The 27,702-nt window shown below is 37.7% G+C and overlaps 1 protein-coding gene across 3 annotated transcripts in view; it reads right to left on the bottom strand.

Moving 5' to 3' along the window:
• The window catches only part of MOSMO (modulator of smoothened), a 66,983-nt gene that overhangs the window by 8,463 nt on the left and 30,818 nt on the right, over positions 1 to 27,702 (bottom strand). For all 3 annotated transcript variants that reach the window (XM_028090416.2, XM_028090417.2, XM_028090415.2), the window contains exon 2: positions 3,666 to 3,878. In XM_028090416.2, the coding sequence (XP_027946217.1) occupies positions 3,666 to 3,878 (213 nt within the window). The remainder of the gene's footprint in view (positions 1 to 3,665; positions 3,879 to 27,702) is intronic.

Raw genomic sequence — 27,702 nt, 5'->3', positions numbered from 1 at the left:
CATAGCAGCTGACACTTGTCCTAAATTATTTTTGTGTTAATCAATCAACAAATTTAATAGGAGAGTCCTTAAAAAGCCAATTAGGAATTTTTCTGGAAGAAATACCTCCAGGGTAATATCCAAGGTATTAAAAAGTAACATTTTCTTAATACGTTGGTTTACAGAACACATCAGCATTCTTGTTTGCTTTGCACCACCTAGATGGATTATCTTATATTACACAGACAGCCTACTTCATTTTGGGCCAATGACCACATCAAATAATGTTACATCAGTGAATTTGGATTCTTTCAGGTGCCTACTACAGAACAAATGAAAAATTCAGATATTAAGTATTAGATCTTTTGGACTTTCTGTTGTACAGTCAGCAGTAAAAGACTATTAGTGCTGCCAAAGCCCACTTATCTGTGTTATCTGCCACCAATTTCTAACAGTTCTTATGCTGTAATATGGTTTGGTAAGTAAAATGAAACCATAATCTAAGCAGTTATACACAATCTAACAGAAAAACAATGGGATAAAGTTATTGCTTTAAAAACAATTTGTTTCTTAATGTTGACTCATCTAATCTCAAGAAGCACAGATAATTTAGAAGTGCTTTAGAGATATGCAGATATTACAATTGTTTATTGTTAATTAATGTGCCAACTTCATTCCTATCTTTTTCTACTTTCTATTGTAAAATAAAAATCTATCCTTCATAAGGGAGTAATCATTTAATGATTATATTTAAAGTAGAGTTTAATTTTTTACAAGAGTTAAGTGCTTTCCAAATTAGTTAGGAAAAGCTTAATCAAATACTAAGGAAGCAGTAAACTCCTATTTGATCTAATCCTGGTTTTTAATCCAAAGAGTTAGGTTCTCTATACTTCTGGGAAGATTTAATGAAAGTGGATGAGTTTTCTTTCAAGCTATTGGGACCTGTGAGGTTACTTTAGATCTTAAAATATTATTAATGCTGATAACATCTATCAACTGTTGACAATTAAATTTTGGGTCCTAAATAAGCCTATAAAAGCCTCACTTCCTATCTTCCATGGCACAGATTTCTCGATAGTAAGAGTCAGATATTGAGTTTACTGGGAGATGAGAATGTAAATTACAGTGGCAGAGTTAAGGATAGGGTCAGACTTGAAAAAAAAGACACATCTTTGTTACCTTTGCCCCCACAGGCAGGCTGCATCACGTGTGACTCTCCTCTGAGAGAGCTCCCCACTGTGTAAACCTATTAGAAAATGTTACCCTGACATTTTTACCAAAACTACAGTTTAAGAGGAATAGAAATACATACAGTAGAAATAAAGTACATTTTCAAAGGCTGAAGGGAAATACCAGGGGGACATAAATCCCTCTCAGGACTGCCACCCTAGTGGACTAGCTCTGGTAACAAAAACAATGTATTTAGGGGCGCCTGGGTGGCTCAGTTGTTAAGTGTCTGCCTTCAGCTTAGGTCATGATCCCAGGGTCCTGGGATGGGGCTCCCGCATCGGGCTCCCTGCTCAGCGGGTAGCCTGCTTTTCCCTCTCTTACTCTCCCTGCTTGTGTTCCCTCTCTCACTGTCTCTCTCTCTGTCAAATAAATAAAAATAAAATCTTAAAAAAAACCCAAAAAACAAAAACCAATGTATTTAAGGCAGCTGAGAAGAGTAATGCAGCCCGCCCTATGCTTACTTAGATGACATTAACTACAAGTATATTGTTGAGCTAAAAAACCAAGGTACAGAATAGTATAAATAGAATATATATTCATAGAACATTCACACATATACATATATGTTTCCATGCATAAGACACCTCTGGTAGGAAATCCCAGAAACTCTTAACAATGGTTGCTTCCAGCAAAGAGGTATTGAATGGCTAGGTAATGGAGCCACACATGAGACTTACTTTTCACTTGATGACCCTTTCCTAGGCTTTGAATTATGTATCATATGCACATATTATTTTTAGAAGTTACTATTTTAAATTTTTTTAAAAAATAAAGGAAAAACACATTACATTTGGAGGTAGCTACATATACTTAAGTATCTGCTGAAAGGAAATGAAAAACAAGATAACCCTAGTTCCTTCTATTTATTGGGTGGCAAGAACCAAAGGCTCACACAGCATTTCAATGCTTTCTTCAACTCATCCTAAACTAGTGTTACTATTCAATTATATTTTGATCTTTGGTATTCAGAGCATATGCATTCCCAAATGTTAACTAAATCCAGAAACTAAATCCTCCTACTTTGACTTTATTTTACTTCTTAAAGAATGAATTCTGTCTGGATAAGTAATTGTTATCTGTGAGTAAAGATTCTCTTTAAATTCTTCATCAATTAATTTAGCAGCACTGTCTCCGCAACTGCCTGTGGACCGTACGACTCAGAAAAGAATGGTCTCAGGAGGTCTGTTTGTTTCACATTTCTTAACAAGAACGGAGAAGACTTTTTTAGTCAAAGTCAACTTGATCTAAATTTTAAAATTAAGGGAGATGTATAGACAGAAATAAAACAACAGACCCAGAAACATATACATTAAAGAGTTTCACAGAGAGGCAGAAACTGAGACTCATGAACTAATATCCCTATCTTATGGTCTTTAAGGATAAACTGAGCTTTAACATTAATAGGGATTCATGGGAATATGCCTTACCCCTACCATACAAGTTCTAAATGAAAGTATCAAATGAAAGTAAGCCGTGTTATAATATTCACTTTTTAAAACTTACGCAAACTTGATATAATTATAAGGCATTGAATTAGAAGTTAAATCCCATGGTATTTGGTATAAGGATTATCCTGTTCTTTAGAGCAAAGTTTCTCAAGAGGGCCCTATTGCCACTTTGGGCCTGATGAGTCTTTGTTGTGGGGAGCTGTCCTTTGCATTTGTAGGATGTTTTGCCATTATCCCTGGCCTCTACTCAAGATGCCAGAAAGATCTCCTTAGCCGTGACAATAAAAAAATGTTTCCAGCCATTGACAAATATCCCCTGGGGGGCGTGTGGGGGGGACAAAAGTGCTTTAGAGAGAAAGAAGCAAAAAAACAAAATTACAGAAATATCTTTCCTTTGTGCATTTTTGCTGCTTTTAACTTGGGAAAATCCCCTGATGTGTTGGGAAATTAAACCAATTTTGTAGAGTACAAGAGAATGTATAATATGTACCATACCCTAGGGCATAGCTTAATGGAGTATGAAATGTTGATAAATAACTATTAAACAACGAAATGTGTTGGTTTTTTCAATGGTCACACAACTTACAGTAGAAACTCAAAATTAATGATATTAAAAAGCAAATCACCACCTTAATCTAATTTATATTTCTGTACATTTTCTTCTAGATTTACCTTTATTTGATAGAGGATACCAATACTTTCAAGAAGAATAAAAGACTCAGGTTAGTGACAGCTCTGAGCCACAGACCTGGACCGCTTATGTCACAATGTGAGCAAAAATAAAATTCATTAAAATAGCATTTCATACAAAGCAATTAAGGTTTGGATGTCTTGGTCTTGTGGTGAGAATTCTAAAGAACTGATGGGACTGTGTAGAGTCTATATGACAGCCACAGCAAGTAGTGCTCTTTGATGATCATGGAGTCCTTATGACTGATTTTTGATATCTTCATTAAAATATCAGTGTGCACGCCTTCTAGACAAATTTAGTAAGCACAGGTTACTTACTTCCAGTGAATGCTATCCATCGAGCATATTTTGTAGCTTCTCTCCGCCAGTGGGAAGCCACCAGCAAACCACATGTGACAGTCAATGAAATGATTCCCATGATGATAAAAAACAGCGTGGTGACCCACTCTGGGGGAAGCCGAGGTGGGATGCACGTCCGGTCTCGTCCATGGATTGTTTGACACTGTCGCACGAGGCCCACAGTGAGTGCTCCTGGGGAGATGCAAAAGGTGGGAGTATTTTAGTGGGTTTGGCATTCCCACGGAATATCCCCCATCAACACCCCTTTAGTCCTTAAATCTTATTTCTGTGTAGGTCACTCAGGCATTTAATTCCACTGAGTCTCACGATTCAGCATTCCCTTGTAGTTCACAATGTAGTCATACTTAACATACAAAGTGAAGTTAAAAAATAACTTGCAAAAACCACAAACGCAGTTCTTTCAGTCATTCATTAAACAAATACTTTTCTGAGTACTTGTATCAGGCAATGTTCTGGGCTCCAGGGAAATAACAATGAACAGGACAGATGAGGCTCCTGGTCTTGCTGAGCTTACATACTAGCCAAAAGACCTGGAACTTTTCTATTCTCAGATCCAAGACTTACTGCATATTATTTGATTTTGGATGAGGAGAAAAACACTTTTCAGGAATCTGAAGACAAACTTGAAATATGTCAGTAATAAAATATAGATAAAATTAAATAACGGATTAAGTATTGGAACGAATATATTTTTATTAAAGTTAAAAGGCCTAAGAACAGGGGCACCTTGGTGGCTCGGTTGGTTAAGTGTTGGACTCTTGGTTTCGGCTCAGGTCATGATCTCAGGGTCCTGGGACTGAGCCCCATGTTGGGCTCCATACTCAGCACGGAGTCTGGTTGAGATTCTCTCTCCCTCTCCCTCTGCCCCTCCCACTTGTGAACCCTCTCTCTCTAAAATAAATAAGTAAAATCTAAAAAAAAAGGCCTAAGAATATTATAATATAAACACTTCCATTAAATTCAAGAAAATGTTGGGAAACTAGTAGGGTCCTCCTTGTGGTAAGTTCAACAATTTCTGTGCAATGCACAAGTGTTCAGATTGCTAAACCATTACTAGCAGGCTTCAGCAGAAAAGCATAAAGGCATTAGTGGTAATTTTTCAAATGCCCCCTCTCCCATTTAAATACCATGATGGTGATTTTTGTAAAACATCAGGTGCTATTTTCACATAAACATGTTCTTATGTCAAACCCAGGGAACCCCTCTATCAAATTTGGGGTGAATTAATTTACAGAAAACTAGATATGGCAAAAATACTTATTTTATTCTCTTCCCCATTAAGAACAATTAAAATGTTACTTTTGAGTGAAAAAGAGCAACTGCAAATGGGATCACTGTTGCCTAAAACATAAGAAATTTCTGGAACATAACAGATTTCTGCATTTTTTTTAGTCTTATTTTCTCAATTGGAACAAAAATAATGACAACACCAACAACAAAAAGACATTAACCTCAAAATCACAGCACTTGCCACAAACAAGTACCTTTTTTGAGGACAGTCAGTAAAATTCCAGTGAGAGGCATTTTGGGAAGCTGCCTTGGTGGGAGCAGATAGCAGAGCTGGATGTGTGTATACAGATGTATGCGTGGGTAGGTGGGGCTGTTGGAGGCAGGGGGCTCTCCTGCAACCTGAGTTTTGCCACTGATACACTTTTAGAAATAAAGCAATGTGTTCAAAGAAAATGAAGCAAAAGATCAGTTCTCTCAAAACTCTCCCCCTCTAATGCTAATTGACTCTTTTGGTTGAATGGAAGAAAAAGAGTACTAAAGAGTACCTTTTTCTCTCAAATCATCCAATACTTAGGTCCATCTTGTGATCTCCGCAAAGGTGTAAACAATGTTATAACTGTAGGATCATCTCTGGCAGGATGGAGGCAGATGGGGGTTTGGAGGGGAATAGAAAGTGAGCAAACCTTCATAATAATGCCACACACTATCCCTCTTTCTAGCTGCTGCTTGGAGCTCAGTCACTTAGTAGGTCAAAGAAAAGTAAATCAGTTCAAAGTTTTGACGCTTAATTGCCAACCTTAAAATTATCATATTAAAAAAAAATAGTAATTGCTTGAACCAGAGAAAGCAAAGGGTAGGGGCGAGTAGGCACCAGGAAGTTGAATAATTGTTTTTAAATTGAAACACTAAAAAGTTTCCTTGAAAAGAAAACTTGGGGGACAGAGGGTGTCTTATTATGATAAAGCATTTTATTATAATTTTGGAAATAAGGTATTCACAGCAGCACTCAAGAGTGAACAGGAAACTACTCTTGATCACTCAGCAAGACTTTTTTTTTTTTAAGATTTTATTTATTTGACAGAGAGAGACACAGCGAGAGAGGGAACACAAGCAGGGGGAGTGGGAGAGGGAGAAGTAGGCTTCCTGCGAGCAGGGAGCCCAATCAGCAAAAGACTTCTAACAAATTACCCTCTGTAGTCCCTATCCCATTTATAAAGCTGTAATTGCTATAAAAATAGCAACAGGCAATGAACTATCCTCTGAAAAATGCAATATTGTGGATTCTGATTACAGTAGTAACTTTCTTTACAACTTAATTTAAAATACAAAGAGTTTTATTGGTAACTGTACATAATTAATGAACTTAGATTTACATTTGACAATTACTTTTTGCTGGCAAATATGTAAACCTGTAGGTTCAGTAAATCATAACTAAAATATCTCTCCTTCAAATTTTTCTGAGTATCTTATGTTACCTCTTACTTTCCATTTATGGACACTGCAAACAGCGTTAGGGCTCAAATTTAACATAACCTTCTGTGCCTGTAGATTGTTAAGCTTTCTGAGTGGGATCGTTCCTGCTTCCCCTCCTGACTGGCATACCACACCAGGTGAATAGAAATAGAACAAGAAAATGGAAATGAAAATGAGAGCTGTCCCTTCCACAAAGCATATGGAAATAGCCTGACAGATGTTCAGTTTTAAAAGAAGAATTATGTTCCTGTAATTACAAAAGTCCGTATTACCACAAATCGAGACCAAATACTCTGCAGCTACATTCTGGAAGAAAAGAAAGCTAAAGCTAGCTGATAGCCATAAGATATGCTGTATATAAGAAAATCATCTCACAAAATTGTGAATTATTGAATGTCTTTGTGCCCAGCATTGTTATGGTGGTCAGGATTCCAAAAACTAATACTCTGTCACATTTTCAGTGAAAATAGACTTCCCTTAAATAAATCATACAGGTTAGTACAAAGAGTCAACATTGTTGAAGTTCTTTTTCATGAGTAAGACTCTAGGTCAACATAGTTTATATCATAGTCACATATTTTCCATAAGCTGTCTGGGGAAAGGGATCTGTAAAGGTACCTGTGCTGCTATTACATCTTGTAAATTCAGGTACTGTTAGTACCCAAACTCACACTGGTCTTTAAATCTCATCCTCTACCTCAAAGAATTATCTCCTACTTGTAGATTCAAATCCATCTCTTATGTTGACTAGCCAAGATTTTTTATATCCTCCAAATTCCCAGGACACATCACACAATCATGTACTTGATTTTAACTTTTTTTTTCTTTACCTCAAACAGAAAATGGGTTTTTTAGGAAGGAACTGAACCTTCTACTTCATTGGTAACCCCCAGAATGGCCTGCAGCAGTGGGCACGAAGCATGAATTAATAAGCAACTGGTGAACTTAAAAGAATGAAAAACAACCTAAATTTAAAATCACATAGCATTAGTTTCTTCTACATACCTTCTATTGGTGTAATTTCCTAAAGCACGCTAATTAATAATTAGGCACAAGCTCAGCCATTCACTGATTTTTGTTTTGTTTCATCCAACAGGTCTTTTGCTTCTGTAAGGGGCCTATAATTCCATTTCTCAAACAGCCAATCCATCTTTACCCTGCAGCTGTTTCCTAGGTAACCAATCCAGCCAAATAAAAGACTTGCACACAATAGGAAAAAGGAAACCAAACTAGGAACTACAGCATCCCACATGCCTCTCAGTAGCTCACCTGTGTATCATTACACACAAAAGGAAGTCATAATGAGTCTTACCCTGTTGACTGGGGTATCTTAACTAAAGAGGCTTTTGACTCTCATCATCTATAGATCCAGACACTGCTGAAAAGATTTAACAGAGCCAGTCTGAGCATGTCTGTTGCCACAATGAGGATGATTATAAGGCATATCATCATTACAAGTAAAATCTGTGCCACAGAAAATCGGAAACACAGGGCTTATAAAGCAGACACACAAGCCCAACAGAGTCTGTCAGAGCTAATCATGTCCAGTAAGCGCTGGCCAAACTGGCTAGAGAGAGCAGGGGGATGACACGGTTTCTGATGAGAGGTCAGGTGTTAATAGTATTCAGGATCTTGTGTATACGAAAATTCACTTTTTCCCTGCTGTTTTCATGATTTTATGTCTTTGTTTTTTTACTATGATTTGTCTGTGGGTGGATTACTTAAAATCTATCCTTACTTGGAATTCGTTGAGATTCTTCAATGTGCAGATTTAAATTTTTCATCAAATTTGGGGAGATTTCAGTCATTATTTTTTCAGATATTCTTTCAATCCCTTTCTTTCTCTTTTCTCCTTCTGGGACTCCCATTATGTATGTGCTGGAAGACCTGATAATGTCCAATTGGTCTCTCAATTGCTCTTTTCATTTTTTATTTTTCTGTTTCTCAGGTTAAATCATTTCAATTGACTTGTCTTCGAATTTGCTGAGTCTTCTACCAATTTTTCATTTCAGTTATTGCTCAGGAATTTCTATTTTCTTTATATAATTTCCATCTTTTTATTAGATATTCTCTATGTGATGAGACATTGTTTTCTTACTTTAAGTCTTTATATATGGTTTCCTTTATTTTTTGGAACATACTTATAAAAGCTGATTTAAACTCTTTGTCTAGTAAGCCCAATGTCTGGGCTTCCTCAGGGGCAGTGTCTATTGACTGCTTTTATTTTTCTTCTGTATAGTACATACCTCCCGTTTGTGTGTCTTTTAATTTTTAGTTGAAGATTTTGTAAAATATTACAATGTGACAACTACGGAAATCAAATCCTCCTGTCCCTAGGGTTTGCTGTTGTTACTGTTTTTGTTTTTTAAAAGATTTTATTTATTTGACAGAGAGAGAAACACAGCGAGAGAGGGAATACAAGCAGGGGCAGAGGGAGAGGGAGAAGCAGGCTTCCCGCCAAGCAGGGAGCCCTATGCGGGGCTCGATCTCAGGACCTTGGGATCATGACCTGAGCTCAAGGCAGACGCTTAACGACTGAGCCACCCAGGCGCCCCTGTTGTTACTGTTTGTTTACTGACTTTCCTGGAATAGCTCTGTAAAGTTTGGATCATTGTTGTGTGTGGCCTCTGAAGTCTCTGTTCCATTAGCTCAGTAGTCAGCTAATGGTTGGAATGAGATTTTTTTTTTTAAGATTTTATTTCTTTGACAGAGACATAGAGAGAGAGCACAGATAGGGAGAACAGCAGGCAGAGGGAGAGGGAGAAGCAGGCTCCCCACGGAGCAGGGAGCCCTATGTGGGGCTTGATCCCAGGACCCTGGGATCATGACCTGAGCCGAAGGCAGCCGCTTAACCGACTGAGCCACCCAGGCACCCCTAAAGATTTTTTTAATTATGTATTTGAGAGACAGAGAGAAAGAGCATGAGAAGGGGGAGTGGCAAAGGGAGAGGGGAAAAAACAGATTCCCCACTAAGCAGGGAGCCCGATGTTGGGCTTAATCCCAGGACTCCAGAATCATGACCTGAGCTGAAGGCAGATGCTTAACTGACTGAGCTATCCAGGAATCCCTGGAATAAGATTTCTTTAAATGCCTTGAATCAATGTGTCTCTCAGCCTTTGCTGTCTGTCTGTTGTGGTACATTTTCATTGCTCCAATAGGCAATTAACAACTCTGCCTTAGTACTCACTTCCTGCTTGCACAGAGCCTCAAGTTTAGCTAGAGGCAAGAGATTAATTAAGACCTATCCTGCAGGGTGCCTGGATGGCTCAGTTATTAAGCATCTGCCTTTGGCTCAGGTCATGATCCTGGGGTCCTGGGATTGAGCCCCACATCGGGCTCCCTGCTCAACGGGAAGCCTGCTTCTCCCTTTCCCACGCCCCCTGCTTGTGTACCCTCTCTCGCTGTGTCTCTGTCAAATAAATAAATAAAATCTTAAAAAAAAAAGACCTATCCTGGGTATGTGAAAAGCCCTAAATATGTGTAGAGCCTTCTAGATTCCTAGGAATATGTTGGAGTTTTTCAAAGACTCCTTTGCACATCCTGTTCCCCATTTTTCCTTTATGTTTTTTAGCCTTTTGTTACTGTCAAATAAACAACCTCAGGTACCCTGCAATTTTTTAAAAATGTATTTATCTGAGAAAGAACACGTGAATGGGGGGGAGGTTGGGGAGGGGTAGACAGAGAGGGACAAGCAGATTCCCCACTGAGCCAGGAACCCAACATGAGGCTTGATCCCAGGACCCTGAGATCATGACCCAGGCCCAAGGCAGACGCCCAAATGACTGGGCAACCCAGGTGCCCCACGTACCTGCAGTGTTAAACAACTAGTTCTGATTGCTTTTAACAAATATCCTGGGGGTGAGACAGAACAAGCTCTGAATCTGGTCCAATAAAGGTAAGACCTGAGGAGATTCTCAGTGAGCTGACATATCAAATGGTAGCAATTCTCTGAGGATGGGGCTTTAAGGAGCACCAGACCCTTTTGCCATCTCAAGTGGTTGCTGAGCTGCTGGTTTACACCGCTACCAAACTTGCAAGGCTACTGGCTTTCAAGGCTACTATGTAGCTGAGAGGGGGTGTGTGATTAGCACAATTTAAACTGCCACAAAGCTTGCTGTTCTTGCCAAGATTCAGGTGATTTTAATAAATGCTCCTTGGATTGCTGTAAGCCTTAGTTAATTTCCGGAGTTCTGAAAAAGTTGATCTGACAATTTTTGCCAGTATTCTTATTGTATTTATGGAGGAGCAGATTTTCAGAAGTCCCTGGTCCACTATCACAGGAGTTAAACGCAACAAGTCACAATTTGAATCTCAGCTTTGACACACTTGAGCAAGTCCCTTAATTTTCCTAAACTTGCTTCAGCAGAAAAGTAATATGACTTAACATTTAGGTTTCTGTGAGAATTAAATTAGATGATGAGATAATACTTGTAAGCAATTGCAACTGTAAACACTAAATAACTGGGGCACCTGGGTGGCTCAGTTGGTTAAGCGACTGCCTTCGGCTCAGGTCATGATCCTGGAGTCCCGGGATCGAGTCCCACATCGGGCTCCCTGCTCGGCGGGGAGTCTGCTTCTCCCTCTGACCCTCTTCCCTCTCGTGCTCTCTATCTCTCATTCTCCCTCTCTCAAATAAATAAATAAAATCTTAAAAAAAAAAAACACTAAATAACTATTACATGTCTTCAGGGAAGTGAGATATTTTTGTTTTAGTTAAAAAATACACAGGGCAGTAGACAAAATAATTTAACACAATAGTACACTCATGAAACTCATATTCCAAAATAAAAAGGTTGACATCTGATGGTTGCCATGGCTACTAGTCATAAAAAGTACTCAGGACATCACTTTTCTGCCCAACTGCTTTAGTGTATCATTCAGGTTGAAGATGAAGCATAAGGCAAGTTCAGACTTGCTGAAATAAAAGCTCTGGGGACAGATTTTATAGGAATAGCAAGCTGGAAATATTGAGATTGAGAATGCTTTGCTAACAGAATGAAATAACAAAATGTTTTCTTGGATAGCAAGTAAATAGAGAACAATCATTATTCTTTTTAGTTTGATTTTCTTTTCCCTTAAACTCCACTGGCTGTTCTATCTTCTTAAAATACAACTGTTACCAGCTGTTTGCAAGTAAAACTGTTGTTCAGAGGTCATCTCATTTTAAAATTGACTAAATCATACCAACACTGTCCTCTCATTGTAGTGTATTCTATCAGCCCCTGCTCCATAAACGTGGTCTTGGGTCTAATCCTATAAATACATTAAACATTAGCAGTGAATTTCTATTTTAAAATCCACCTTATTGACAAGTACAATATGGTACCAGAATCTGTCCTATTACAATCCCAATCATTGAAGCCCTTAATATATAATGCATGAAGTCGTTAAGGAAAAGCTCACCACAATGTTTAAACTGTCTAGACAGTGTATGAAAAATATGTGGAAGAGTATTTATCACATGGCTAGGAGTGGCCTACTTTGGTTGAATAGGATTGGAGGGTGGAGTGGGGTTGAGAACACTTGTACTTTTCACTGTCTTATCTGAGTATAGATAAATTCATACAATTCTGCTCTTTAAAAAAATGTGCATTCACTTTATTTATTTGAGAGAGGGAGGGGGAGGGGCAGAGGGAGAGAATCTTAAGCAGGCTCCATGCCCAGCGCAGAGCCCCTGGGGGGCTTGATCTCACAACCCTGAGATCATGACCTGAGCTGAAATCAAGAGTAGGACGCTTAACCGACTGAGCCAACCAGGCGCCCCTGTGCATTTACTTTATATTTTAAAATTCTAAAATGTTTAAAATGTTTACAGAGTGTTACATATTAGATTTAAATAAAATGCACTAATTGCACTTACACACTGTGAAATCTTTCAATCATGTATGAATTTAAGCACATGCTCTGGATCTAAAATAAATTAGAAAATGCCAAAGAAATTAGAATAAAGTAAATCAGGTAGAGAACAAAAATGAAACTTAAATAACTGTGTCTACATTTTCTATTCCATTTCAACTAAAGTATCACGAGAAGCCACCGTGGAAGAATTCAGCAGATCATACTGGAATACTTATTGTTTCTTCCCTGACTGAAAAAAACCCAAAACAAGTTTAACATTCATTTCACTAAATAAGTAGTCTCCATGTTTTACATGTAAAAGTGAGCTGGTTTAAGGGAGAGGAAACTGATAAAGGGAATAAAATCAAACAAATCTGGTAGGCCAAATTGTTTTCGTGGGCAGAAAAGTGTTGCAGAATTATTTACAAAAGTATTTTAACAAAAGGGCTGAATATTAATAATTCTACAGCCTTCAATCACTGAAAAGGTTCACCTGTGGACAATGATGAAGAAGTAAACAAACGCAGCAGACAAGAGTGGCTCTCAATCATGCAAGATTCCTGGCCAAAAAGAGCCATAAAATTAGGGAATTCAGAGCTAGAAGGGATCTCAGAGATCATCAGTCCTAATCTCCCCAAGTTAGGGTATGAAGAATACTGAGGCCCTGAGAGTGCTAAGTCCAAGGATACAAAGTAACTAGCAGTGCCAGGACTAAAACTAAGGTTTTCAATTAACCACCCCTGAACTATTCCTACCACATGATGCTGACTTCTTCTTGAACACCATTCACTAAATAAAGAATAGTATTCCTAAAAATACCATCAGAAACATTTAGATTTATATCAGAGCAGACTTAATTACAACTTTGAAAGCACAGTGACAGTGACTCTAAGAGGAACCTTCTTCACAGGAGGTCAATACAAAGTGGGAGACAATATTTTTGTCAGTTCAGAGGAGTGACTCCTCTGAGTTTTACTCACTCTAAAATACAGCTTCCTCCCACACCCACATTTCTCGTAAATGTTCAAGGAATATGCCACTCCCAGCTCATCCTCCTTAAAGAAATAACCCAATTTCTTAGTCTCAAGAAAAAAAGATTCCCTGTTTCCTATCTCTAAGGAACTCTTTGGTTATTTAAAGTCTACTCTCAAACATTACAATAAGCACTCATATTTGTCGTATTTGCATTGTACAGAAAATGTGCACCCCACCACCTTCTTGGAAAGGACTCTGTACGGTATGTCATAATTAATAAATAACTTTCCTGAGGGTATAGCAAAGTTCCACTGTATGACTTCCAGGCCTGTCAAAATAACTTTTGCCAACTAGTTGATAATCTCAATATTACATAATTCGAAATCATCTCTTCAATAAATTGTACTCCCTTAATTTATATAAGTAAAATAATTCTGATAAAAAAATCACATTCTAAATTATTTAGTCACATATCCATTGACCTAACTGGGAGATATCATATCACAGTGGTAGAATTCAGGCTCTGGATTCAGATTTCAGGCCCACCACTTACTGGTAGTGAGATTTTAGGCAAGTTATTTAACCTCTGTGTGCCTCAGTTTCCTCAACTATAAATGAGGATAACAACAAAATGACCTCACAGCGTTGTACGGATTATGAGAGGGAATATGTGTAAAACACTTAGAACAAATGCCTGGTACAGAGTAATAAGTTGGTAAATTTTTTTTTAAGGTTTTATTTATTTATTTGAGAGAGAGAGAACATGAGAGGGAGAGGCAGAGGGAGAAGCAGACTCCCTGCTGAGCAGGGAGCCCAATGCAGGACTCGATCCCAGGACCGTGAGATCATGACCTGAGCTGAAGGCAGACGCTTAACCGACTGAGCCACCCAGGCGTCCAAGTTGGTAAATGTTAAATGTTATTGATGATATATTGCTCTTTTACCAAAAGTATGTATTTTTACTTTAAGGAAGGAAACAATCTGTGGGATTCTACCTTTTTAAATTTATTGTTCTCTCTTGGGTTTAGATGAAAAATATCATAAATGTTCAATTTGTGTAGATCTACTGAATTATTTATTCTTTTTTAAAGATTTTACTTATTTATTTGAGAGAGAGAGAGAGAGAATGAGAGATAGAGAGCACAAGAGGGAAGAGAGTCAGAGGGAGAAGCAGACTCCCTGATGAGCAGGGAGCCTGATGCGGGAGCCCTACTGAATTATTTAAAAGTGAATCAGAGGGGCGCCTGGGTGGCTCAGTTGGTTAAGCGACTGCCTTCGGCTCAGGTCATGATCCTGGAGTCCCGGAATCGAGTCCCGCATCAGGCTCCCTGCTCAGCAGGGAGTCTGCTTCTCCCTCTGACCCTCTTCCCTCTTGTGCTATTTCTCATTCTCTCTCTCTCAAATAAATAAAATCTTAAAAAAAAAAGTGAATCAGAGTTGTAAAAGTTTAGAGTCTAGAAAATGCAAGGGAAGCAAGTTTAACACTGAGATGGGTGTTATTCTGTGCTGTTAGGACAGTCCCTTAATTATAAAAGAGGATGGATTTAAGAATGGAGGGCTTTGGAGAAAGACAAAAGTTCCGATTCTGACAGCTGCTCTTCTATTTAATCTTTTAGAGGAGTCTGTATTCTCACTGCAGTTATATTTGGCTTCAGATTGAAAATGTAAACTGATATCTCCCTCAATTTCCAACGTCTGAAAACACTACCTAAGCTTTCATAGAAATATATAAAACAACAATCTCCCATTAATTAGCTTACATTTGTGGTAGCTGTGAACTCCTAAGCAAAGACATGGTGGTCTAAGGAAACCATACATTAGAGAAGGTCTCTGCTGAATTTGAAAAGCCTGGCACTATGCCATGAGATATTCCTGACTTTTCTGTCCAAGTCTGGGGGGCACGGAACACTACGCCAAGCTTTCCTTCATTCAGCAAATACTGAGCACATGCTCTGTGCAATACAGTGTGGGAAGCATGAAGAGAAACATAGACCTGATCCTTGTATTTCCAGAGATAATATATACAGAGAGCTAAGATGAACACTCAAAAGAAAATAAAGCATAATTGTGAGATAATAGAAAATATATATATTGGTCTCTACTTCTGAGCCTCTAAAATCTTTGTAATTTCCAACTAGGACCATCTCATGTTCTTATATTGGTCTTTGACCTTTGCTCCTGACACAGGGCTCCTGAAACCTTTGTAATTTCCTGGGTGATAGTAGTGTTTTTTGTTCTAATGAGGCAACTCATTAGACTCCTGGATGAGGGCTGGTCAAAGGAAAGATGGAGCCATGATTAGAAGCTTGGACTCTTCAGACCTACCCCCTCACCACTTCTCTTGAGAAAAGGGATGAAAATCATGCCTACATGATGAAGCCTCCATAAAATCTCAAAAGTACAAGGTTTGGAGAGCTTCCAGGTTGGTAGAAGAGGAGTATGCACAGAGAAATCATAGAAGCTCCATGGCCCTTCCCACATCCCTTGCCCTATGCTTCTCTTTCATCTCTATGTTCATCTATATCCTTTATATATCCTATGTCCTTTGATAATAAACTGGTAAACCAAAGTAAGTGTTTCCCTGAATTCTGTGAGCCACTCTAGTAAACTAATTGAACCCAAGGAGGGGGTCACTGGAACCTCCAATTTTTAGCCAGTTGGTGAAAGCACAGGGCTTGTGACTGGCATCTGAAGTATATGTGTGGGAGGTGGGGTGGGAAGGGCAGTCTTAACCTGTGGGATCTAACATTATCTTTGGGTAGTGTCAGAATTGAGTAAAATTGTAGGACACCCAGCTCGTGTCACAGAGAACTGCCTGTTGTGGGGCAGGGGAAGAAACCTTTACACATTTGGTGACCAGAAGTGTTAGAAGTGAAGTGTGCTGTGAATAGTAAAGGAGACTCACAGGAAAGAAAGACATGGTAGGGAAGAACTGGGTTTTTGCCTACACAGGAAGGAAAAAACCTGAGTTTTACCTTTGTAACAATAGATAGCAGGATGTGATCTAATGCCAAGAGAATTGTACTGCCTATGAGACTAGGAAGCTGGAGATATGGACTCTATCCACAGGCACACTATTCATGGAATTTTGAGCAAGAAACTTCTTTAGGTCTATGCCCCATTTTACAAATGAATTACTTCCTAAAGGTTTCTGATAACTCTTCACAATTGTTTAAATTAGCTTTATTGAGGTATACTTTAGATACAATGAAATTTGCCATTTTATTGTATAATTCAATGAGTTTTGACAACTGTACAGTCATCTCAGTCATGACACAGAATATCACCACAAAAAATTCCCTCATAATCCTTTGCAGTCAATCCCTTCCCCCCAAGCTCCCAAGATAGACCTGCTTCCTATTACTATAGTTTTGCCTCTTGTAGAATTTCATATAAATAGAATCATACATTGTTTGCTATTATGAACAAACTGCTACAAACTACAAACCTTTGCATACAGGTCTTTGCATAGACATATGTGGTGGTGTGGGTATGCATCATCCAATCCACTGAGGCCCTGAATAAAACAAAAAGCTAAGGAAGGAGGAATTCACCCTTTTCCTTTCCTTTATAGATATTTTCCCTTAGTCTTCCCCCCCCTTTTTTAAGTAAACTCTACGTCCAATGTGGGGCTCAAATTCACAACCCCAAATCAAGAATCACAAGCTCTACTGATTGGGCCAGCCAGGAGTCCCTTGCCTTTAAATTTTCTTAACAATGGTTTTTGAAGGATAAATGTTTTAAATTTGACAGAGTCCAATTTATCAACTTCTTATCCTGCCTTCTATGACTACTTAGCAGCAGAGGGAGCATATCCTACCATTCTAACCCCAAACTGAGACTTAGGTAATCAGAGACTGTATCAGGTAGGGCACCAGAATAATACACTTTCATTGTTTTTAAAGCTGTCTATAAGGAGATTACCAATGGCTCACGGAAAAAGACTGCTTTCCTTACTATCTAGAAAGACAGCTAAAAATGATATTTCCTTAATCACTTAAAGAACAAATACATTGTAAGAATAGTTCTTCATTCCTTAAACAAAACTCATTCCTGATTCAGATGCTTAGAAAATATCAATTGCATTACTTTTGGAAGATTAATTCATTGCAAAATCTAGTCACTGAGTAAATAATTGATAATATACAAAAAAAGAGATGACAGATGCATCCGGCAAGAGGGACAAATACATCTGTTATTATATCACAACAGTAAGCCTCAGTTGAAACAACCAAGGTTATTACAAAGTACATTCTTATAAAACCAAACCTTGTCAATAACAAAAATTATAAAAAACATCATTAATGATCTTCAAGTTCATTCCCAAGTCACCTTTTATGTCTCCACATTCTTTCTAGGCAATCTCAGTTCACAGATTCAATTATCACCTATAACCCAATGACTCACAAATTTTTTCCTGGTGAGAATGCTTAAGATCTACTCTCTTAGCAAATTCCAAGTACACAGTAGAGTATTAGAAACTACAGTCACCATGCTGTACATTAGATCCCAAGAACTTACTCATCTGATAACTGGTAACTTTTGATCAACATCTCCCTATTTCCCTCCCCCCATCCCTGCCCCTGGCAACTACCATTCTACTGTTTCTAGAAGTGCAACTTTAAAAAAAAAAAAAAGATTCTATATACAAATGACACCATATAGTATTTGTCTTTCTCTGTCTGACTTATTTCACCTGGTATAATGCCCTCCAGTTTCATGCATTTTGTCACAAATGCCAGAATTTCCTTCTTTTTTAATGGGTGAATAATATTCCATTATACATATATACCATGTTTCTGTATCCATTTATCTGTTGATGGACTCTTAGATCTGTTTCCATATTTTGGCTATGTGAATAATGTTACAATGAACATGGAGTGCAGGTATTTCTTCAAGATACTGATTTCGTTTACTTGAGATACATAACCAGAAGTGGAACTGCTCCATCATATGGTAGCTTTTTTACTTTTCTGAAGAACCTCCATAATGTTTTCCATTGTGGTTGTACCAATTCACATTCCCACCAGTTATGTACAGGGTTCCCTTTTCTCCACGTCCTCACCAACATTTGTTATCTCTTGTCTTTTTGATAATAGCCATCCTAACAGATGTGAGGTGAGATCTCACTATGGTTTTGATTTGTATTTCCCTGATGATTAGGGAGAAAATATTGTTAAAATGACCTTACTACCTAAAGTGATCTACAGATTCAATGCAATCCCTACCAAAATTCCAATGGTATTTTTCACAGAAACAGAAAAAACAATCCTAAAGTTCATATGAAACCACAAAAGATTCCAAATGGCCAAGCAATCTCAAGAAGAACAAAGCTGGAGGGCATCACGCTTCCTGATTTCAAATTACACTGCAAAGCTATAGTTACAAAAAACAGTGTGGTACTCACATAAAACAGATAAAGGGACTAATAATGGAGCAGAATATAGGGCCAAGTCTTTGGGCTCTATATTAGTCAACCAGTCTTTGGACAAGGGCACCAAGAACACACAATGGGGACGGTCTCTTTAATAAACAGTGTTGGGAGAACTGGATATCCGCATGCAGAGGAATGAAACCGGACCGCTAGCTTACATCATGCACAAAATTAACTCAAGATGGATTATGGACTTAAATGTAAGACCTGAAACTATAAAATCCCTAGAAGAAAGCTCCTTGACACTGGTCTTGGCAATGATTTTTTTTTGAAATGACAACAAAAGCAAAGGCAACAAAACCAAAAATAGACAAGTGGGACTACTTAAACCAAAAAGCTTCTGCACAGCAAGGAAACAATCAACAAAATGAAAAAGCAACCTGCAGAGAATGGGAGGAGTATTTGCAAACTGTGTATCTGGTAAGTGGTTAATATCTAAAATATATAAGGAACTCATACAACTCAAAAGCAAAAAACCCACAAATAATCTAATTAAATGTACATGAGTAGAAATTTTTCCAAAGAAGATACAAAAATGGTCAACAGGCACATGCAAAGGTACTCAACATTGATCACCATCAGAAAATGCCCTTAATATATATTAACTGAACAGTGAATGTTCTATATAATTTTTGTGACTATTATTTAATAACCCACATTTCATCACATTATTTTCTCCCTCCAAAATAAAAGATAAATTAGGATGTAGTTATTTTTCATTTTACTTTCCTGGGCCACTGACACTAGTTAATTTTCTAACTATCTGAGAGGAGGGGAAATAGAAAAAAATATTCTCTTAAATAAGCCAGCAAAACATGTTACATTTTAGTGACATATCCTGAAAATGTTCTCATTTACTTCATAAACTAAAGGTATCCCTAAAATAGAATGAGAAATGTATTTTTACAATGGCCAGCCAACTGTTAGTTGAGATGTGGCCTAGGGAATATACTGGTTCCTGGTATACTTATAGTGAAATGTAAATAAAGAGAGACCCTCATAATTCTGTTTGTCTAATTTGAAAAGAGAAGAAGGAAGTAGAAATAGAGACTTGAAGGAAAAAAAAAGACTACAGAAGTGACAATTAATGTCTGACTTTCTCCAGCCATCTCATAAATGATAAATGACTTTCCTTTCCTTTTCCTGTGCACATTTTTAAGCTAAAACATGAGTATGTACTATATACACGTGCTACAAAAATGCAAAAGGTTTTATAAAAGGTGTAGTGTAGAGCAATAAGTAGATTTCTTTTCAATGACTGGCCTCCAACCACCCAGTTGTTTTTCCTTGAAGCAACAAACACGGTTACCAGGTTCTTCTGTATCTTTACAGAGATAATGTATGATTATACGTGTGTGTGCATTCCTTACTTAAAAAAATGCCCATGTAGTCATAGTAACATGTTTTACATCTTGCTTTCCAAAAAGTATTAGTAAATATAAAGAATATTTATAAAATATACATAAGGTTCAAAAAAATCCATGATATAATGAACACTCATGTACCCACATACCACATGCCAGTTTTAAGTCAAAAAAAAAAAAAAAAAGATTGTTTTTTGATCCTCTATATGCTCTCCCTAATTCCTTTCCTCTCCCCTGAGGTAATCACTTTCCTTGATTTTGTGCTTATTAATTTCCTTGCTTGTGGTTTTGTAATTTTCTTCCTAAACAACATATTTAGTGTTTCCAAACTTCATATGAACAGAATCTTTTTTTTTTTTAAGATTTTATTTATTTATTTGACAGAGACACAGCGAGAGAGGGAACACAAGCAGGGGGAGTGGGAGAGGGAGAAGCAGGCTTCCCGTGGAGCAGGGAGCCCGATGAGGGGCTCGGTCCCAGGACCCCGGGATCATGACCTGAGCCAAAGGCAGATGCTTAACGACTGAGCCACCAGGCGCCCCACAGAATATTCTTATATTATTATTATAATTCTTATATATTCTTATATTATTATTATACTTACATGACTTGCTTTTCTTACCCCACACAGCTAAGATTCATTCAGAGTGTTGTGTGTAGCTGTAATTCATTCATCTGCACTGCTGTACAGTATTCTAAAATGTGTTTACTCTACTCCAGACATTTCAGGTGTTTCTAGTGGGCTGTTGCTGTTTTGTTTTCAAGATTATAAATGGTACTATGTTTCCTGGGCAAGTGAGCAAGAGCTCCTCTAGAATTTATTGACAAGAAAAAACCACAAGGTCATAAAGGACATGCACCTTTAAATTTACTAGTGATACCAAATTGTTTTCCCAAGAGGTCATGCCAATTCTACCAGCAGTACATGTGTTCCAGTTGCTCTATATCCTTACCAACACCTGATACTGTTTGTGCCTTGCTCTTTTACTTCCTAATATATTATGGAGAAGTTTATACATTAGAATACATAGAGTTGCCTCACTCTTTTAAAATGGCTTCATAGTATGCTAGCATACAGATATGCCAAATTTTATTTATACAGTTTTATACTGAGGGGACTCTCTAGTATTTCCCCTTACTAGATTATTTCTAGCCTTTTCCTATTTCAAACACTAATGCAATGAACAGCCTTATATATTTGCTACAAAATTCATTTCACACATGAAACTGTATCTGTAGAATAAATTCCTAGAAATAAAATTTCTGGGTTAAACAGTATGTGCTTATACAATGATAGATATTGCCAAATTGTCCTTCCATAATTGTATTACAGAAGTTATATTAATTTACCCTCAACCAGCAAGTCCTATTTATTTCATATCTTCACTAATACAATATTTATCAACCTTTTTGATCTCTGCCAATATGATATGTGAAAAATGGCATCTCACTATATTTTTAATTTGTATTCTTACCAGAAGTGGAACAACTTGAAGGGCCAGCTGTAGAAACTTTACTGAAATCATGTGTTCATATCCTTTGCTTCTTAAAATTGAGTTGTTCATATTTCCCTACTTAAGTAGAAGAGCTCTTTAAATATTAAAGAAACTAGCCATTTGCCTATGATTTGAGCTACAGATATTTTATCTTAGATATTTTGAGACTCCTGTTCTACAGAGAGGTTTACTTTCAATACTTGCTTTTTTTTTTTTTAAAGATTTTATTTATTTATTAGAGAGCGAGTGAGAGAGAAACAGCATGAGAGGGGAGAAGGTCAGAGGGAGAAGCAGGCTCCTCACTGAGCCGGGAGCCCGAATGTGGGACTCGATCCCAGGACCCCGGGATCATGACCTGAGCCGAAGGCAGTCACTTAACCAACTGAGCCACCCAGGCGCCCTTCAATACTTGCTTCTAATCAAAGATATGATCAGACCTAAAAAGGAACATCCAATTACATTTGGCAAGAAAGATGTTTCTTAACACTGGAACTATTTTCTTTTGGGATTTAATATTTTAAATAAGCAAGTGTCTAGTGCTGATACTTCTTGGACAGTTCTATCTCTAGCTCTGTAGCAGCTTAAGAGCAACCATTCTCCCATGTCCTTGAGAACTAGTGAAGTATGTTGTTTACAGACCACAAGGCAGAATGTTGACAGAAGGCACTCAAGCACAACTTAATGCAACTAATTTCACTTACACTAGCTTAAGAGTGATTTTCCTTTAACTTCCAAGTTTAAGGTCAGTGTTTGAAAAAATACTTCCACAGAGTGCTTTCCAAGGTGAACTCTCAAGCCACAAAAGAGATATGTCAATCAACAGAACAGAATCAACACACTTCAATAGACCAACTATATACAAGATGGCACTAGAAATCAATGGAAAGAATGGATAACTTAGTAAACTGTTTTGTATAATCAACTTGCTATTTAGAAAAGAAATGAATTAATGCACCGAAGTAAAATGGGAGATAAATATAAAAATTAAAATCACTTAAGTTAAAAAAAAGGGGAAATATTTGAGTTGACTGTGTGGTCTTAAAAACACAGAAGACCTTTCTGTCTATATTTGTAAAGTCAGACTCTTAATAAAAAAACCACGGTTGTAATTTAAAGGTAAACAATAGCCTTTGTGCAATACACATGAATGGGTAATATTCTTTATATATAATGAGGCTTGCAAATCAACATAAAACCAAACACCAGAGTCGAAAAATGGACAAAGAATATGAATAGAAGATGGCATACAGAACATTAAAAGTATCTATATTTTAATGTTCACTCTAATAATGAAAGAAATGCAGACCAAAACAACATTCCTATTTTTTTTAAAGATTTATTTATTTATTTATTTATTTGAGAGAGAGAATGAGATAGAGAGAGAGAACATGAGAGGGGGGAGGGTCAGAGGGAGAAGCAGACTCCCTGCTGAGCAGGGAGCCCGATGCGGGACCCGATCCCGGGACTCCAGGATCATGACCTGAGCCGAAGGCAGTCGCTTAACCAACTGAGCCACCCAGGCGCCCAACATTCCTATTTTTTTTACTATTAACTTGGCAAAAACTGAAAATACAAAAACTAAACAAAAAATAGGTTGAGAGGGTGCAGTAAAACACTCTCCAGTAAGACAAATTTCTAAATGTATTCCTCAGGGTAATTTGACAACACATTCTAAAACCTTCAAAAATGGCCATATCTTCCCATCTAATATATGTAAGAATTTAGAACATGGTAAAAGTGCCATTTCAAAGCATTAGGAAAAAAAATGTGCTAGTCAATGAATAGTACTGGAGCAACTGGCTATACTGGGGGAAAAAAATAAAGCTAATTATTTTAAATTATGGATAAAAATAAATTCAAGATGCTTTACAAAGCTAAATGTAAAACAAAAACAAAAACTAAGTTTGGAGTAGGAAAGTCCTTTTTTTTTTAAAGATTTTATTTATTTGAGAGAGACAGCGAGCAAGCTCCAGTGGGGGGAGGGGCAGAGGGAGAGGGAAAAGCAAGACTTCCAACAGAGCAGGAAGCCCCATACAGGGCTAGATCCCAGGACCCCTGGATCATGGCCTAAGCCAAAGGCAGAGGGTCAACCGACTGAGCTACCCAGGCACCCCTGGAGCAGGAAAGTCCTTTTAAAAGTAAGACCCCAGGGGCGCCTGGGTGGCTCAGTCTTTAAGCATCTGCCTTCGGCTCAGGTCATGATCCTAGGGTCCTGGGATCGAGCCCCGCGTTGGGCTCCCTGCTCAGCGGGAAGCCTGCTTCTCCTCCTGCTTGTGTTCCCTCTCTCGCTGTGTCTCTCTCTGTCAAAAAAAAAAAAAAAAAAAAAAGACCCCAAACCCTAAACCTGTAAAAAAAAAAAAAATTGATATACAAAATTTTAATTTTTTCCTTTATGACAAAAGAAATAATATTGGAAAATAAATTTGAAAAACAATGTGAGACTGGCAGAAAATATTTACAACTATATAATAGCTTAATACCTGGAATTTATGAATAGGTCCCAGAAATCAGTAAGAAAAAATTAAAAACTTCATGTATACAAATGGAAGATGAAAATAAGTGACCAATAATATGAAAAGATGTTCAATCTCATAATAAGGAAATGCAAGTTAAGACAAAATACCATTTTTTTGGTCATCAAATTGGCCAAAATTAGAAAGATTTATGCTATCCAGTACTGAAAAAGGTATGGAGAAATGAATACTATTTTATACATTGTTGGGATGGTGGGGAAAAAAACTGGTATAGCCTCTTGGGAAAGCAATTTGGAACAGTAATAATAAATAATAATGATGGCAGAAGCAACATCAGTTAATGCTTATATAGTACAAGCATGTCCCAAGTACTTTTTTTTTTTTAAGAAAAGGGGGGAGGGGCAGAGGGAGAGAATCCTAAGCAGGTTCCATGCCCAGCACAGAGCCCGACTTGGGGCTCGATCTCATGACCCTGAGATCATGACCTGAACTGAAATCAAGAGTTGGACACTTAACCGACTGAGCCACCCAGCTGCTCCCCAAGTACTATTCCAAGTGCTTAAGACATGCTAGCTCATTTCATCTCTTTACAACACTATGAGGTAGGTACTATTATTTCCCCACTTTTTAAACGAAGAAACTGAGAGTAAACATGTTGAACCCTGGGAGTTTGGCTCTAGCCTCTGCTACTATCCAGCTATACTGTAGTGGTGGCCACCTTGGTACGCTGCTAAGATCTCCCTTGAAGACACCCTGTGGTTTAGCTCCAAAGAGTACAGTTAGCTTCTAAATGTTAGTGCTTAATTAAGAGTCATCTTATTTTTCAAGATCAAGCCACTCTGTTCCCAGGCAGCCCCTCGTCAATAACTGAGCACAGAGGAGTTCTAGCGTCTCGCCATTTCTTCCCAACAAGATTCGACTCCTCTAAGAGGTAACTGTATGCCAGAGAGCCCCAGTGAGTTGGCTGAGATCGGTATCAGGACCTGACTACTTCTCTGTCTTTTAGCTTCCACCCCCTTGTTTTTCACAGGTACTAACCTTTGAACACTGCTTGCAGTTCTAACTCCATCTCTGTGTCAGCCTCCCAGAGGATCCAACTGACACAATAACCTTTCTAACAAAATTTAAAGTATATATACATTTCTGCTCAGCAATTTCATTTTTATATCTGTAATCCAGAGAAAACCTTGCACATATGGACAAAGAGACAGGTATAAGATGTTCACTGCACATTATTTATAATAGTGAAAAAACTAAATACTTATGAATAGAGGAATGGTTAAATAAATTATGGTTCATGCATACCATGGAATATTAAAAAAGAATGCGCAATTCTGTGCATATTGATGTGGAAAGATCTCCAAGACATCCCGAGGAAAAAAGCAAACTGTAGAACAGTATGTATCATGAGATCCATTTCTTAAACAATACATATTTATTTCTGTAAGTGCACATATATGTAAATGCATAGAAAACTGACTGGTTACTTCTGGAAAAATGGAGTGGGAGTGGAAACGGTAGGGGCAAGAAAGTCCTATATTTTTACTTTTCGTTTTAATATTTAGAATGCATTCACAGACACCGAGTCCTCATTATTTGCAGATTCCATACTTGCAAATATGCCCACTCACTAAAATTTATTTGTAACCCTTAAATAAGTAGTTTTGGCACTTTTGTGGTCATTTGTGGACATAATGCATGTACAGAATGGCAAAAATTGAGTTACCCAACACACATTTCCAGCTGAAGTCAAACTAGGTAATTTTCTGCCTTGTTGCAGCCACCATACAGTAAAAATGTGTCCTTTCTATGCTCTCTTAATGCCACATTTTTGTATTTTTGTGCTTTTTGTTGGTGATTTCGCTGTTTAAAATGACCCAGGTATAGTGCTGATGTGCTTAGTGTTCCTAAGCACAAAATTCATTAACACTGAATCAACAATATATAGTAAATAAGTCGTCTTTAAATAGAAACACACATAAAGGGGTGCCTGGGTGGCTCAGTCAGTTAAGTGTCTGCCTTTGGCTCGGGTCATGATCCTGGGGTCCTGGGATAGAGCCCTGCTCAGCAGGGAGTCTGCTTCTCCCTCTTCCTCTGTCCTCCTCCCCCACTCATGCTTGCTCTCTCTCAAATAAATAAAATCTTAAAGAAACACACATAAAACAAGAGAATGTAGTGTCTGGTTGACAAAATGTGACCAGAGACTCCTAGGAACCTAACCCTGTATTTCCTCTAGGGACAATGATCCAATATTTAATAAACCAGCGTTCACGGTAACGTTACAGAACATAACTACCACAGGAGACTATGTCTTAAGATTTATGTTAACTAGAGTTCTTTAAAAATAGAGCAATAAAGTCATCACACAGCCTCTAATCCCACATCCCTCAGCTGCCTGCTTTTCATGGTGATGATACAGCTGTTTCAACTTTTCTAAACTCAAATTTTTCTTCACAGGCGCCCCCCCAAAGGAATTAAATCAGAATGAGTTACTATTGACACTCAGAAAGACTTAAAATTTTACTCCATGCATGATTCTTTGGACAGCCTGAACCTGCACTAATGTGATACCCACTAGTACTGAGTACTTGAGATATATCTATCACAAAACAATTTTTAACACTAATGTCTTTAAATTTACTGCCACACTTTTAGCATAGGAAACTTTTTTAAGAAATGCAAAGAGCAGACACATTTTTATTTTCAGGATCCAATAACTAATCATTTTTATCAGTTTCCAAATATTTTTACTACCCACCCACACCCACAGGCAACATTAGAGACCTCAATACATTTTATTTATAAACATTATGAAGATCCAGCACAAAAATTGCCCTTCTTACGCCTTTCTCACTCTGGTAAGGTGACACCAGAAAACATGTTCATTTTTCTAAAATACCCAAACTTAACACTATAAATTAACTACAAACATGTTAGAATCTTGACTGTACATAAAAGGCTACAGAGAAGAGCTGATTCTTTCACTTAGTTATATTATTGCTATTAAACATAAGCTCATCAAGATAATGCACAATAAGCTGCAAGCTGTTTGAAAAGTTATCCTTAACATGAGGGCCATGAAAAGTGGAACAGACCAGTGGTTAGGAGCATAGTAAGGTACAGAACAAGTCAGCCTGGGGTTGTGCCACTAACCAGCTCTGTAACCACATGCAAGTTACTGATCTCTGTGACCACCTTATTCATCTATAAAATGGGGATAATAAATAGTATCCACCTCATAGAATTTGGGGAAATTATTAAATGAGTTTATTCTTGCAGGAAGCCTAGAACAATGCCTGGCACACAGATGTGCTTAATAAATTAGTTGTTGTTCTAGTAAACCATAGAAGTATCTTTTAAGTTGTAAGTAAGGTAAATTTTAGATACTTTATAACTTGTACAGTAAATTTATGAAGTTCATTATTCCATGAAGTAGGTCAGGCTATAACATCAAAAAAAGGTGTAAATCTGCAGATGATGGAGTCATGATGAATAACCAAGAGAAGGAACATGTTTTCAGGACTCTCCCTCACTTTGAAAAATGTCAGGTAACATAACTCAGGTAACTGCTGAGTGGATCTACCAGTCACTCCACCTAACCTAACAGCAGCCTGACACTGCTGAGTACTGCTTATGTTCCTCCTTTGTCCACTCTGCCACATCCCCCACAGCAGCTGTTTCAGACCTTTCCACACTCCTCAAATTCTCTAA

The sequence above is a fragment of the Eumetopias jubatus genome, unplaced genomic scaffold (assembly GCF_037043125.1).
Source record: "Eumetopias jubatus isolate StellerSeaLion01/CBP00866 unplaced genomic scaffold, mEumJub1_p1.0 scaffold_12, whole genome shotgun sequence".
In the NCBI taxonomy this organism is placed as follows: Eukaryota; Metazoa; Chordata; class Mammalia; order Carnivora; family Otariidae; genus Eumetopias; species Eumetopias jubatus.
The sequence above is the reverse complement of the archived record's forward strand: the minus strand, read 5'-3'. Positions and strand labels throughout refer to the sequence as shown.